This window comes from Limulus polyphemus, unplaced genomic scaffold (genome assembly GCF_000517525.1).
Source record: "Limulus polyphemus unplaced genomic scaffold, Limulus_polyphemus-2.1.2 Scaffold63, whole genome shotgun sequence".
In the NCBI taxonomy this organism is placed as follows: Eukaryota; Metazoa; Arthropoda; class Merostomata; order Xiphosura; family Limulidae; genus Limulus; species Limulus polyphemus.
In genome coordinates this window covers 289,144-304,918 of record NW_013665673.1, presented here as the reverse complement: position 1 = coordinate 304,918, position 15,775 = coordinate 289,144, and the positions used below count along the sequence as shown (strand labels likewise).

General features: G+C 34.1%; 2 protein-coding genes across 6 annotated transcripts in view; one reads left to right on the top strand and one right to left on the bottom strand.

The window, feature by feature from the left end:
• The window catches only part of LOC106464747 (arrestin red cell-like), a 54,215-nt gene extending 41,433 nt beyond the window's left edge, over positions 1 to 12,782 (top strand). For 3 of the 5 annotated variants that reach the window (XM_013924907.2, XM_022393026.1, XM_022393033.1), the window contains 3 exons: positions 2,116 to 2,202; positions 8,221 to 8,367; positions 10,716 to 12,782. In XM_013924907.2, the coding sequence (XP_013780361.2) occupies positions 2,116 to 2,202; positions 8,221 to 8,367; positions 10,716 to 10,806 (325 nt within the window). In that variant the 3' untranslated portion in view covers positions 10,807 to 12,782. Of the gene's footprint in view, positions 1 to 2,115; positions 2,203 to 8,220; positions 9,773 to 10,715 lie in introns of all 5 variants that reach the window. The other 2 variants (XR_002611918.1, XM_022393048.1) reach the window with 2 other exon arrangements.
• A 1,360-nt stretch (positions 12,783 to 14,142) lies between these two features.
• Positions 14,143 to 14,974, bottom strand: LOC111087236. Its single transcript, XM_022393195.1, has 2 exons — positions 14,691 to 14,974; positions 14,143 to 14,578 (listed from the first exon to the last, which is right to left on the bottom strand). Exons 1-2 carry the CDS (start codon positions 14,972 to 14,974, stop codon positions 14,143 to 14,145), a joined length of 720 nt encoding a protein of 239 aa, XP_022248903.1.
• Positions 14,975 to 15,775: the final 801 nt, after the last annotated feature.

The following is a 15,775-nucleotide window of genomic DNA, read 5'->3' as shown; positions in this document are numbered from 1 at the left end:
ACTATTTGCAAATAGTCAATAATATTGTAGGTCCATTTTATTATTGTTCTTTCTACATACTGTTATAACACATTTTCATCTCATCATTTAATTTCTGTTGTGCATATATTGTTGTATAGACAATATTTTAAAGTGATTCATCAGGTGGAAAATGAACAGATAGACCGATATGTGGCGCCATCTAGTGTATCTAAATTCATTTAGAGATTTTCATAAAACTGCCCCGAAAAATGGGGCTAACTCGGTAACCCTTGGCCCAATTTTAACGAAACTTGTTTTATTCTGTTTCTATTCTCATTTCATTACAAATATGGGACTATTTTGTGCCATCTTTGCTGTATTTAATTACAGACAAGCAAGTAAACAAATCTCAGAGTTTTAGTAGTATTTAGATGATGCACCTCTTCTGATGGGTTTCCAAATAGTTCTATCATGGGGTCACGATGGTGCAATACCATACTGTTATGCTTGACCCCTGTTCTCAACAAATGTGGCAGTTAACAGATTATAATAGTTTCACATAAAAAAACATCACATATCTCCTGTCTACATCTCTGAATAAATCTCATGGCTGAGGCCCTCTGATTGTGAATACTTGCTTTTCCTATCCATGAATAATGTGGACCCCTCTCTGTAGTGTGGATATTCTAGTTGCATGTTTGGTAAGGAAACATCACTGTTTTTGAAGTTTACAGTCTTAGTATTAAAATGAATTTTAAATAATGGACTCACACCCATCCTGTGTAGTTATCTCTAAAAAAGTGTGGCTTTAATTTGCAGCTGATAAACTCTAACCATACATTTAAATCCAGGTGGAAGGAGTCTGCCATGAATTATAATGAATGAAGTCAAAACTAAAATAAAGGTTTTAATACTATAACTAAATAACCTTATAACACCAAAATGTTATTTTTCTTTAATTGGACACTTAGTGTTTCACTTTACAGCTTCTTCAGGAGTGTTTCAATAAAATGCAAACTGTAACTAACAGTACAAAGCTTCAAATGGTTTAAATAATAAATTCTAATTAAATCTATAGTGTACATTTCTACAGTGTGCGTTTGATGTATTAAATAGTAAAGCTTATTGTTGAAAGAAAAGTATTGTTGAAATAATTAATAACTACCTGTATTTACAGATTAAAATAACAAAAAGATAGGATGAAAAATAAAATAAAATAATGAAAACTATAAGTGCCATCCACTGTCCCTATTCATCTGTGGTCGTAGTTGTTCGATGAGAAGAGCTTCTTTGAATTTTCTGTCAGTGTATTTGGTGAGGATTTGTACGGAAAATGGTGGTTTCAAGTTAAATGTTACTTGTCCATGATTAGTTCAAATTTATCTGCAACTGCACTTCTTTCATGTTGTTTATAAAGAGAGTCAATATGTTCTACTATCCTTGTGTGTAGGGTTATTCCAGTTTTCCGTGTGTATGTATGATGGCAGATGTTATATGTAAGCTGGTAAACAACATTGGAGACAAGACACCCATCTTTAGATTGTAAACACATTTTTCCAAGACAGTAGGCTTTATTACATTGTAGGTTAGTGTAAAGAGATTTTGAAAGTTGGCTTTGGCCATTTTATAACCTTAATAAGCAGTTCAGATTTCTTGATAATCTTGATGATAGCTTCATCAACTAGAAGTGTTATAAAAATAATCTTTTTTGTGTTATTGTTGGAAAAATTGTTTTTTTTCCTCCTTGTTTATCTGTTGTTTTTTTCAAGTTGAAAGTGCGATGCTGTTTTTTTCAAGTTGAAAGTGCGATGCTGTTTTTTTGCTTGTTTATTTGGTTATTTTTGGTTCTATATTTCTAGTATTAAAATGTCTTCTATACACCAGTATCACTACAGAAATTAATTTTGAAAAAAGGTGTAGAAAAATTAGTTGATGATATTTTAGTGAATTAGTTACATGTCTTTCTAGAGGTTAAGTATTTATTTGAAATCTATTTTAATATTAAGAATTTAGACTTTTGTACCCAAAATAAATGTTTGATATATTAACATGATTTAAGTTTTTCTGAATTGCATAATGTGCAGTCTCTCGTATTTTCAGCCCTTGTGTTCATTTTAAGTTATTATATTGATTATTTCTTTTGCAATTCATTAGCATAACAGACCCTTCCCAAAAAGAAAACTTGGGAATTATAGTGCAGTACAAGGTGAAAGTAAAGTTATGTCTAGGACCTCTTGGAGGGTAAGCTGTTTTGTAATATGTTTGAAAGTAGCTTGTTCAGAAGTTGAAAGATTACAAGATTTTGTTGAGAATAAATTTAGATAAATTGTAATTTATTTTAATAATTTCCTAATCATTATTTTACTTCATGGAAACTCTTTACTGTAGTAGCACTTATCAGTTACTAATTGAACAGATGTATGCCATACAGTTAGTACTTTGTATTAATATGAAGTAGAGGAAATGTTTCCTTTTCTAATAAAAAAAATTTATTACTGAGTGAACAACCAAAGTTTAGTCATTATAATCACAAACTGCATGTTTAACGCACTACATAGAACTTGATGAGAAATCTATTCACACTTTAAAATCAGATTGTAAATAAACTATGTCTCCTGTACATTTACATAGAAATAAATTACCTTTTTTGTTTTTGAATTTGTAAGTTAATTTAAAGCACCATAAAATTTATATTGTGTATAAAACATCTCAAGAAAATGCAAATGTAAAATGAGACAAGAAACTAGAATGCCTTATAGATTGGTAGATTTTAGTTTGTTTAATACTAATTATCTCTCATACTATAGATGTTTATATATATATATATATATATATTTTGTTGAATAAGACCGATGTCTGTAGGTTTACTTTTTTCTTGGAAATCTTCTCAAGAAGTCGATAAGCCGTTTTAACGTTGTTAGAACAACGGGCAAAAGTTGTAGATAGTGGTGAATTGGCCAATTTTTTTTTTTTACATTCTCATGGATCCCAGGAAAATATCCACATCCTCCCTTCCTCTTGGTGGGCTTGTTCATTGCTGATGTTTTTAGAAAATAGCTATATACATGTATTAATAGCCATTTAGTGGGTTTAGCTTCCTCTACACATCTTACTTATCAAGTTTTGACTCTCAGGTTGTCTTCTGTGTGGTCTGGAAAACAATCTGACCAATAGTGAGTTCCTGCTTTACATGCTATCAGTATGTCTCATTTGGAGACCTTCCTCTTTAGAGTAATTATCAAATATCAGTTCTCTGATTCTCATGATTCTTTTAGCCAGGATCGACTTTTTACCTTGTCTTCTTTTTCTGTAGTTCTGACAAATGCATATTCTACCATGTGGCTGTTGTGTTATTTTCACACCTTAGTCCTATTGTGTGTTGTTGCAATATATTCATTTCCCACTCCAACTTTTCAACTGACCTTGAAAGAGCTTCTTCCATGCGTCATTTTTCTTTGCAGGCTTTTCAACCACTCTAGTCTCCTGTTCAGGAGAAAGTGAAGCTTGCCAGAAGGAGCTGAATGGGGTTTTAGTTTTTCAACTTACTTCTAGTAGTTAATATGTTTGGGATAACCAGTATGTAATGTTTGACCTTCTGCCTTGCCTTCTTCATGTACTGAATAGGAGTAGAAGTCAGCTACTTTTACTTGTTCCTTTGGACCTTACCACATAGCCATACATGGATATAATCAAATGGGGTATTCTTGTCCCACTTGATGACTCTTTTGTTCTGGACAAATCTCTCATGTGGACTGTTAGGAAGTTTCAGATCATTGTTTCATCTATGGGATCCTTAGTGGTGGGTAGTTTATCATTTCATTTCCATTTTTTTTAACTCCATGTGTTTTATTTCGAGTAATCTAGTTTTTCTGTTCTTCTCCATTTATTTGACATTGGCTGTTACATTTACAAGGACAATTGGTTTATTTCACTCTTTTCATCCATTAAGTTTCTTACACACATATATTTAATCACCCAATTGACTATATCTCTTGGGTGAATCAGCCATAAATTCATTTCCAGTTTAGTGCCAACACTGTATTTTTTATATCTGGTTTTTACAGATCCTTAAACCTGGTCTTAATATTTTTTCCTCTTCCTTCCATTCCAGGCACTTACACATTCTAGATAAGGAAGTTTGAAATGCCCTTGAGGAATAATCCAATATTATTTATCATGCTTCTCCAAATTTGTATTCTTGTCTCTTTGTGGTTCTGAAATAACTAGGAGATTTGAGACTTGTCACAGACCTGTCTCAACTCTTGTTTTCCTGGAGACACCTCACCTTCAAATGAAAAACATGAAGTTGTTTCAGAAGCTTCTTTTTGTCCTTACAATGTTGGATATACAGTATATATTTTCATATACTACTCATCCATCATATCTTCAACATATTTTGCCATTGATGGGTGGTTTATCAGCTCATTTCTGATACAACATCTTACCACTTCTCACATAATAGCTTTCCTCAATTTGTGCTACCCTCTATATACATATTTTTGCTCACCACTAGCTTTGATGCTCCCACCTACCCTCGTGTTTACATGTGGTACAGTTGTGCTATAGCATGCAAATGAGCATGCAAACAACCCTCCACCAGTAGGAGTGTGACACACCCTCCTAGTGCAGCTGACCACCTTTATACTGTAGAGTATTATCATCACTTCTCAATTTGACACTTGTGTGTAATGATGTGTATTTTTTGTGTTTCTGAGCTTTTCAGATTTAAGCATTTTACAACGAAAGTATCTACAAAGCCATTGTTTCACAAATGTCAATAACTTCCTCTTTGTCTGGTGTGAAACAACACGAGTTTGTTCACACTGGACTACCAACTATATTGGCATTGAGTTTGTCTTTGTTTGTTGGGAGGGGTGATGGTGTCTTAAATTCAGCCTGAACCTTCTTTTGTCCCTGACATACCTCTGCCTATGTTTCTCATTTGTGACAGAATAGATTTTGCCAGTTTTTTCCTCATTGTCTTGATTCTGCCTCAGCCTTTTTTTTTCGTGATTTTATGGCTAGCTTTCTCAGGTCTGTTGTGTACATATCAAATTACTTTTACCACTAATTTGGGGCATACGTGCCTTGTCTTCCTTCCTTTGTTACCTCATATGACTAGGCAAGACTTTGTGCTGTCCTCTGTTTGTCTTATGTAGGCTTGGGTTTTCCCACCTTCTTTTTACACACACACTACTCTTTTTCCCTTGTGTAACTGTCTTTCTGTGGTAATCCAACATTCCCTTGTAAGTTTTTTGACAGATACTCATTTACTTATATTTTCTGCTGTGGCGTATTTATATTCCTCAGCATTTTCACTTCTTATTTGATTGATCTTTTGCTAGAGATGGTTGTGATTTGATGCCCTTATTACTCATTTGATTTTGGCTCCCTTATATTCCACATGCCTTCTTCTGGCTCCTTTCATCTGCCTGTATGATTTTACTGGTATGCTTGTATCTCTGGTGTCATGTGTTGGGACTGCATACCAATGTTATGCTTTACCACCACAGGTTTACTGTCTCTCAGCTCCTTCTTTGTCTCTCTCCGTCTCTTGTCCTCCTGCTTCCTTCTCTTTCTCTGTCACCACTTCCCATCTGTCATTCCACTGCTCAAGCCTTTGGGACTGTCAGTCTTGGTGGTGACTGGTAAATAGAGCCTGTTTTGTTGGGTTTATGGATCTTTGCCCTTTATATGCAGCAAATTGTTGATTATTAGGATTTCTATCAGAGAGTCTTAACCTTTGTTTTGTCATCTTCTTCTACAATATCTCCTGTTCCCATTATTTTACATCCTTCAAGGGATCTTCTTTCTTGCCAACATTGGTCCATGACAGTGTTGGTCCTAAAGGCTTCAATCATTATTGGATAGGTTTATCATCCTTTTCCATGTTTTTCTTCCTGTGTTTTCATGATTAGCAAGGGAATCTGTAGATTGGTATCGAATCTTACATGTCTCAGTCGGTTTTATGTCTTCCCTTGCTTTCCCATGGGGAATTTCTCACCTTACAATGGTCTTTCTCCCCAAGTCTTGGGGTTACCAAGGTGGACATCTTGAATGCTTCTTTTCTTGTTTGGTTCTGTTTCAATAAGCCTCCTACAGCTGCCCTCTTCTCCTCCTTTGGGAGGCAGAGCATCTGGGTTGGTTAGTTCATCTTGGAGGTGTTACACCTCACTCATACCCATTTCATTTCTCATTCATTTGGGTGTTTTTTATGTTTGTATGTCTGCAGGACCCAGCATTCTACTCTTCTTTTGAAGGACAGGGAGCAATTGGTTTCCCCTGCCATTTCTTCTCATTCTCTCACTGTGCAGATGTTCTCTCTCTTTTTTAGGAATACAGGCTTCCACAGAATCTTGTATCCCCATGGGCCATCCTCATTTGCAATGATTACAATGGACTGAACATTCTCTGGATTCTTGCTTGGGATCCCTTGTCCTCAACCATTCTCTTTCCTTGCTCAGAGACTTCACCTGATGACTTGATAAGTCTACTCCCATAGTGGGTCTTCCTCTCATCCAGGTCTCCTTCTCTTTCCAGATGCCACCTTGACAATATGGGAGACATGTTTCAACTCTCACATGAACTTGGGTTGTTGTTATCACAACATAGCATCCCTTTCAATACATCTCTTAGAACTTTTGGCAGTACATCGAATTTTGGATTTTTTAAGGATGGTTCACAGACATTTCTTGATAATACATACTGTCAACTCCGCAGTTGTCTCCTAAGTCAATCACCAGGGGAACACTTCATCTTGCTCTTCTTGTTTCTGCACTATCAACCTCCTTTTCTGGGCCTATTCTATACAAGTATATCTAATAGCTTGTTCTATTCCAGGTGCCATGAGTATTGTCATAGATCTTCTCTCAATGACTGCCAAGATATTAACTACAGATTGATCCCTCATTCCTCTGGTGTTCCAGTTGCTGTGCTCTCATCTGGACACTCTTCTTATCAATGTTTTTGCCATTCTTCTCAAAACCCTACTTCTCCATTTTCTGGTCCTTGGTTCCTCTTCACTCAGCTTGAGCTGGGGATGCATTCTGTCAGGACCGGTCCAACTTTTTTTCTCCATACTTACCCTCCTACTTTTCTTCTCCCTTTTTCTGAACACTCCATATTGAGTCCTCCTAATAATTCCTTAGTGGCCGGCTCAGCCATGATTTCCTCTATTGCAACTTTCCCCTACCTCTGTCATCCCCCTACTTCATCAGCCTCACTCCTCCTTTCCCCATCCAGATGTGTCTTCACTCTGACTTAATGTGTGGGTTTGGTCCAGTCCCTTAAAAGATGTTTCAGACTCTCTTTATGTGTAGCTTTCCTTCTTTCTTGTTTGATTCATTCTTCCACCCTTCTTGTCTATCCATTGCAAGTGTGCATATTCCATAGTTAGTCTCTGGGTCAGGTTTTCTTTCATTCCCTTCCTTTTATCCCATAATTTTTCAAATTTTTTTGGCTGTTCAAATAAGGCTAATTACTTTCAACCATGGCTCGTTGTCAGACATCTCTACCTAATATTTTCAGATTTTCTTATTATCATCATGTAATTTCCTCTCCAGTTTTTTATATGCTTATTTGTTAGTTTTGCCACATTCATCCTCCTCGTCGTGCAGTTCTTCCTGCTTTGGACCTGAATGCTGTTCGCCACACCCTTACCCTTCCTCTCTTTGACCCTTTAGTTTCTTGTACCATTTTTCACTTATGTCCTACTTATTTTTTGCCTTTGGCTGTAGGAGATACGATGGGTATGCCATTGCTGTTTTCTGTATTTTTTTCCTTTCATTTCTCAATATTCTCATTTTTTTCCCATTTTCTCAGTTCCATCCATGTGGTTCATTGTTCTTTGGCTCACTATACTCCTTTTCCATCTATTTATTCTTTGAAATTTCTCATCTCCCTGAGACATTTCACTTATTACTCTCAAGGAATGGTTACAGCACCTCATCCATTTAGCATAAGCTTCATTGAACATAGATTCACATTGACTCTTTCAAGTCTCCTCACCAACTACGACACCTTACTATCCCTGGCCCTTCAGTTCTTTCATCCCTTGGAGGTGTTCGGGCAGATTGATGGGTGGACTACCACACTTACTTTCCTTGCACATTTTCTTCATCTTCTGGCTGTTTCTTCTTCCAGATATCAACTTCCTTCTACATACCCCTTACCAGCTTTAAATGGGTAAGTTCTCTTTTTTATATATTTTACCTTGTTGAAGGTAAATGACTACAAGAAGGTGTTATTATTGTTTAACAGTGATGTAGTGGCAGAACTTCCCTTTATTTTGATGCATGCAAATCCTGAAGAGACAGAAGATGAACAATTAAGGCGACAACCTACACCAGTAAAGAGTGAAGAAGAATTTGAGGTTCCAGTTGATGACAACTTGATTCAACTTGATGTGTAAATATCCGTATTTTCAGATAGCCAATAATATCTTGAAACACACAGTAATATGGCTCCTGTAATAAATATCTGAATACGCTAGAATGATAAGACTGCTTGTGAGGTAGAAGCCTAATTATCAGTCTTTCAGATGGAATCCTTAATAACAAATATTAGCTGGTTAAAATTGTTAATTAGCAAGTTTCCACAAAGTTCTTTTTCAAATTGACAGATGATAAATAATGAAGGTTTTCATTAAAACAAAACAAAAAACATCAAATACTGTGTGTTGACTCACATATAAGTGAATTGAAACAACAACAACATTTTACAGTTCACTACCAATTAGTTATGCCTTTTAAGCAATTGGCACAGTAATTCTAAATCTCAGGTACCTTAACTACGTAATCATGATTCCAGGTTGGACCTATTCAGGTTGTGTAAACATAGATACAGATCTAAGCATATGATATGCAACTTAAGGCAATTTCTGAAACACTAAACCCACTTCAAAATAATCTGATTTCTGATGCTATATATTCACTGAAGATTGGTATTACAAACTGATCTCTAATGCTGTTTTTCCAATAACATTCTTCAACTGAAATTACTTAAAGTGCAATTATTAGACCTATGTTCCTTTAGACTAATAATAAAATAACACAAATAATGACAAAATTTATGCCAAGATTGTTAACACTTTATTACAAAAAAAAATATTTACGACATAAAACAAAACATTGTTCAAGGTATTTCTAATAAAAGGAAGTATAGGTGTCTAAACAGAAGGCTTGATTCAACTTTGTTTCAGGTCTCTTTTTTTTTTTTTAAGTACTGTAGTGCTGACTTGAATAACTAAGTCATAATATGTCAATTAAAAAATGTCAGTAAGCCCCAGGTGCTCACAGTACGTGAATTTAAACAATGAAAATTAGCTCCAGGAAATGTATTCTATTTGAAACTGATGTTTTGGCTTATTCCTTTGACTGTTTTCAATAAAAACTTTTCCTGGAGTTTATTTTCATTATTTACTTCATATACTTTCATATTAAGGGATATTTTGATCCAAAATTAAATGGTCTAACCTAATTCTTCAACAAAGTTTCAATTTACAAAACATGGTGTAAGAAATACCACAACTCAAAGATACCAAAGTATATCAGATGTTAGCAGCAGCAAGAGGCAACACAGTTTACCAGATGATCAGGGTTAACTGAAGCTTAAATTGGAAACATAGTTATTATTGATAGTGCTACTTAGGCAATATCTGAAGGATCTAGGTTAAAACACAGATGAAATAAAACTTCTTTTTTGCAGTGAACTCCATCTTTTATAATAAATTCCCATATCTATAAGTTTCACAGTTTACCAGATGTGGACTGTTAACAGGAACAGTAGATACCACAGTTTACCACTGTAACAGGTAATTGGTTTTATTTCTTTTTGCACTGGTAATCTTCCCATGTACCCAAAAACCAGACATTTTCTGATAAAAAAATTGTCTTAGCCACACAAGCTATAAAAGTAATCACTGAAAATTTTGGAAGTGTATATTTTTTATATGAATATATTTTTATCAACATACTTTAAAGTATGTAAACTGTTCTAACCAGTTGAGTAAACAGCATATTTTACTGTTATCTTAAGGGCAGGATCACACTTTTGTGAGCTTCTACAATACTTGAGACAAATAATTTTCAATGTTTTAAAAATAAAACATGACTGGTAGTTATATTCATTCCTAGTTAGAAATTAAGAACATTATGACATTTCTTTTTTTTATAATATTCAGTGTTTTTTAATAATAAAAGCATATAAGGAAGACAATGTTCAAGTAAGCACTGTTAACCACAACCAAAAATGTCATAATTATGTTGTTACTTTAGACTAAACTCCAAAGTATCAAACTTTAACATAATTATTGTAAAGTATAATACAAAGTAACATTATGTTATATATGGTCAATATAAATACCAAGTACCACAATTTAAGATGATCTCTGTAAAGTACCACACCAAGTACTACAATGTTACATGGTCACAGTAAACTGCAATGCTAAGTATTATTGTCACTGTAGTAGTCTACAATACCAAGTACCACAGTTTAACATGGCTGCTCTAAATTACAACCCAAAATAGACATTAACTGCTCATCTAATCACAACAAATAGAAATTAATGTGAGCATAGGAAGTAATTGTATATCATTATGCTAGAGCAGGTGTCAGTAACAATAACAAAACAATAAAAACTTTTAGATCTTTTAATCAGTATCATTAATGGTACCAAAATAATTTGGGGTAAGTATTTGTGATATGTTCTTCAATGTAGGCCTTTTTAACTTTTGAGTATTAATGTATATTTATAGGGAAGGTGTCAACTGCACAGATGCTCAAGATGATGATCTCATTTTTGAAGATTTTGCTAGATCTAGACTCAGAAGGGAAACTGAAACCTGAACACAAGATTTTATTCCTTTTGGAAAGACATATTCTCATTTCTATTTTTTTTATTTTTACCCCCCGAAAGAGCATTTATTTTCACATCTGTTTTACAAATAGAGGCCAAATCTAGTGAGGTATTTACATAAACTTGACCACCCACTTTGTTGTTTGTTTTACAACAAAACTGTAATTATTGGATATACAGATATGTGTTTAGATGTTGTCCCTGTTGTCTGCAAAACATACAGGAAATATTTTGTATACTTCATGATGAGCATGAATTAACCTGTTAATGGTTGCCTTGCCTCAAGACTTGGAATGTTGGACATTTGTTACAGTTTTGTATACAACTAGTTATATAGGTTAAGTTCATATTGGATGTATGTTTTAAAAAAAACAAAAAACTTTTATTTCTTATATGAACCAAAGTGCTAGTACAAACCCAGTAAGTAACAAGATCCAAGGGTTTCATTTCTCTAGTCAAGATTATTTTTTGTCCAAGATCTCAGTAAATCTAGTGGTCGTAAGTTACTAGCACAAGTTCTTATCCTGGACTAACTGCTATACATGACCATCTAATTTCAATATTATAATCGAACTGTATCTCTCTTTCTCTTCTGAGCAACATCAGTATATATATGCATTATGTCAAATCTCCATAACTGCATGTCTCTCTCTCTTCCTAACAATGTTAGCATTTTTTTTTCTTAACTTCACATACCTTTGACTTCTTTAATTAGTATGTTCACCAAACACATTTTTTTTTAAATGTTATATCTACATATACATATCTCCTACATTCTCTAGCTTCATTTTCTGCATATCATTTATTTATTTTTATTTTTTGGTATTATCATTTTATTTATCAGAGTTACTTATTGTGTAGTCACCAAAGGATTCTCAGTTAATTTTGGGGCAGGTTTTATTAAAGTTTCAGTAATGAAGACGAAAAAAAACGAAACTGAAGAAATATGGAACATTTGAAGGGATCTTTGTTGGGTTTTTGAAAAGTTGTTACTTTTCAAAACAATCTTAAACAAAGATTATTTTGGATCAGTGATTTCAAATAGAGCAAACTGATTTAGAAGGACAATTCTTAAATTATTACTATTGATAAAAACAGTTGATATTATAAATCCAATAATTGTTAGTAGGTTAGAAATAAGTATATTTATGTTGGTAATCTCAAGTAAAAATATTTCTTTGTAATAATGTGACTGGTGTTTTTCATTATATATTTAAATCAGTTTTGCTTTCTTTCATTGTTAAAAATGTGGTTTAAAGTTACTAGCTTCAAGATTGATAAGCAGCTCATATTTTTAAGTATTTTTTACAAAAAAAATACATTTCAGCTCAACTCAAGTAAAAAAACCCAAATTCCATTGAGGTTAGACAAGCAGTTTTTAGATGGTGTCAGTTTTGGTCAGCTTAGCCACATTGCTAATATATTAGCTCTGTCAGGAAGTATCTCATATCTTCAACTTAACTAGGTAAATTGAAACTGTCTTGTCACAATATGGGCTTTATTACCTGATACAAGTTGAATTGGAGCTTTGTATGGAAATGTTGTTCTTTTGAAAATGTAAAATTGAAAAAAATAGAACAGCTTTCAATAAAGAAAAAGTGTTTGCTTTTAACCATAGATCTGAAAAAGATTATGACAAAATAAGAAACTTATTTACTGTTGTTGTTTTTTTGTAAAATCTAGTATTTGTTCAGCTACACTAAAGTAAGATATCTCTGTTGAGATTTATTGTATTTTATTTAAGATTTTGTTTTCTAATGAAGCTCACAACAGTTCTTTTAAATTATAACTTAAAAAAATGTATGATATTATAAGTTTTGCATACATGTCAAGAATAAAATGAAGAAAATTAGAATTTTTAAAATTGTTACTATTCGTTATATCTTGTGCAAGTAGATCTTATAAGTGTGTGAATGACTTTTTGTATAGAAAGCCTCACAATAAACAGTTTTGATGATAAAAGGAAGATTTGTCTCGAAAAATATCTAATTGTTTACAGCATACAAAAATATTTGTAAGTCAATAATGAAAATAACATAAGACAATACCAGTATTACAAAGTGTTCTGAAGCCTGTACAATACATTTAACATTATGCCAGTGAGACCCATATGGGTACTTATTTTTCAGGTCTATCATCTAATCTTTAACTAAAAAAGTACCACAAATTATTTTAAAATTAACTAATTGTCCAACTTTGACCTAAAATTAAAAGTTCAAACTATATTACTCTGTATTTTTCTTAAACTATTTATATACATCAAATTGCTTGTAACTCTGTGATTTAGTTGGTTACAGGGTTTTTAATAATGTACAAATCACATAGCTTTTTTTAGTCGCAGCATAGTGGCTCTAGATAAGCTCTTGAGTTTTTTTTTTCAAGTACAAACTTTTAACTCATAGCTCTGTCATTTCTTGACTAATTTGAGAAATAATTACAGTTTTGGACTCAGGAGGTAAAACCCTTTCGATTGATATATTTGACCACGCCCAAGGTCTCATAGGTTAATTTACTCTAATCCGTCTAAAAGAATTTCAATTTGAGGGTAGGCTGGTAGAGATCCTGATGAGTAATAAAATCGAATCTGGTATATGCATCTCCCATGCATGGTACTGCTGGAGCACAAAAATATAGCTAATAAAAAGGAAAAAAAAGGTCTAGTAGATTGATTTACTCTAATCCTGTCTAAGACAATTTCAAGTGCCACGGCTATTGAGGATTCCCTCTTGTTTAACACAATAATCATTGGCATTGCAATTAATCCCACTGATTACTGCTGGAACTTCTATTGTATTTTCCTCCTCAATAGCACAATAGTAAGTCTGGTGGCTTATAATGCTAAAAACTGGGTTTCATTACCCTTGGTGGGCACAGCACAGATAACTCATTGTGTAGCTTTGCATTTAACAACAAACAAACCATTGTATTTTATATGGAAAAACGAGTAGTTTTACTCCATTTGTATATATAAGTGGGTGTTTATTTCATTAATGTCGTTAAAATATAGTAAAGCTTGACTTGATGTTTTAACACATAACACAGATAACTCATTGTGCAGCTTTCTGCTAAAACAAAGAAATTTAATGATATACATTTATTTATCACTAATAACGGTCTCACAGTGAAACAAATAAAGAAACAAAAGGTAGATATTTTGATGAATCAGGTGAGTTTAATGTAATAGAACCTATTATTTGTCCCATAACAAAATTTATAAAATAAATTACAATCCTGTTAAAACTAGGGACAGGGCCGTTTTAAGAATATTTGAGGCCCCCGGGCAAAGCAATGTACTACCCCCCCCCAGCACATTAAAATTAAGTTTTTCAACTGGAAGATTTGCGGCATTTCATTGCAGAAATTTGCTTTATAATTGGTTGAAAGTCTATGTTTTTGAGGATGTCGCTTTCAGTGCACATGAGGGAAAGCAGATTCAACCACTGCTGTCCCATTGTGCTGCGTAGATGATTCTTTGTAAGTTTCAACCTGGAAAATGATCGCTCCCCGGAACAGGTGGTCACCATCATGCACATAAATATTCTGAGTGCGATTTCAACATTGGGAAACACAGATTTCAACTTATCTGGAATGAGTATGCTGTACATGTCTGGAAGAGTCTTGCATTCTTCATCGTGGACAATGTAGTGCTTGAATTGCTTGCATTCATTGAGTAATTCATTGTACTCAAAATCTTCATGATAAGCATTAGCCAATTTTTCACACCTTTGACTAAGCTCATTACAGGCAATTGTTTTTAACTGACTGAAGAAGGAAAACAGATTTCCAATACTTTCGTAGGCTTTTGCACATTTAGTCAGGTGAGAGTTCAGAGACTCCAGAATAGGAAAGTATGTTTCCACCTTGAATTTTTCACTCTCTGTTCTGCTGACCCATCATATCTGGTAAGACGCACACCTCGCTTTCTTGCACGTTTGTCTCCATCGCCATATTTCGAATCTGGACACCTGCTTTTACCTTCGCTTCATACTCACTGAATTTGTCTCTCATTTCCCGAAGATAGGCTTTCAGAGACTTGAGGAGCTCAATGGCAACAAATATGTCCACATCTTTTGACTGCAAAATTTTACTTGTTTTGTTCACTCTTTCCAGAATGTCATTCAAAACAATTGTCAAAAAGATAGTCTCTAGCTTCTCCATTTTCTTGCTCAATCCTTCTGTCTCGCGTCTTGTGTTCCACTTGTGATCAGCGTCAACTGCAAGGGCATCCAATGCATCTTGAATTTTCTCGAAACCTCCATGAAGAGCAGTGACAGCATCGAAATGTGCTGACCATCTCGTGTCAGAGAGACACTTGCCCACAATATGATTCTTTCCCAAGGATGACGTCAAACATTCCAGCGATGTATGGAAGCCGAGAAAAAGGAATACAAACGCTGGACAAAGTCAAAGAAGGAGATGATCTGTGGACCACACTGCCGCTTTTACTCCCACCAAGTTTAGACTGTGTCCAGTACAAGGAATATAGATAGCAAATTCATTTAGTTCACGAATCCGTGCTTGCAATCCAGTGTAGCATCCTGACATATTTGAGGCATTGTCATAAGACTGACCACGGCAGTTTGATAACGGAATGTTGTTCTTTTGCAGGAACTCTACAATCGTGTCTGCTAAATTCTTCGCCCCGTGAGAAAAGATGGGGATGAATTTGAGGAAATGTTCCACCGGCTCACTTCCATGAATATACCGGACAGTAAATAAGCGAGTTGTCCGGAGTAAAATCGACACTTATTGAATAATACTTTGATTTCTTCCAGAATTGCACAAAATACCTGTTGTCCCATTATTTCAATAAATTCTTCACAAATGTTTGCCGATAGATATGATGGGTTCCACTTTCCAGTATTTCTGTACACTTTTAAATGTTCTTCCTAAAAAGGGTAAAACTCACTCAATAGTTCTAGAATGCCAAGAAAGTTTCCTTTTTTTTAGGAGCCAATA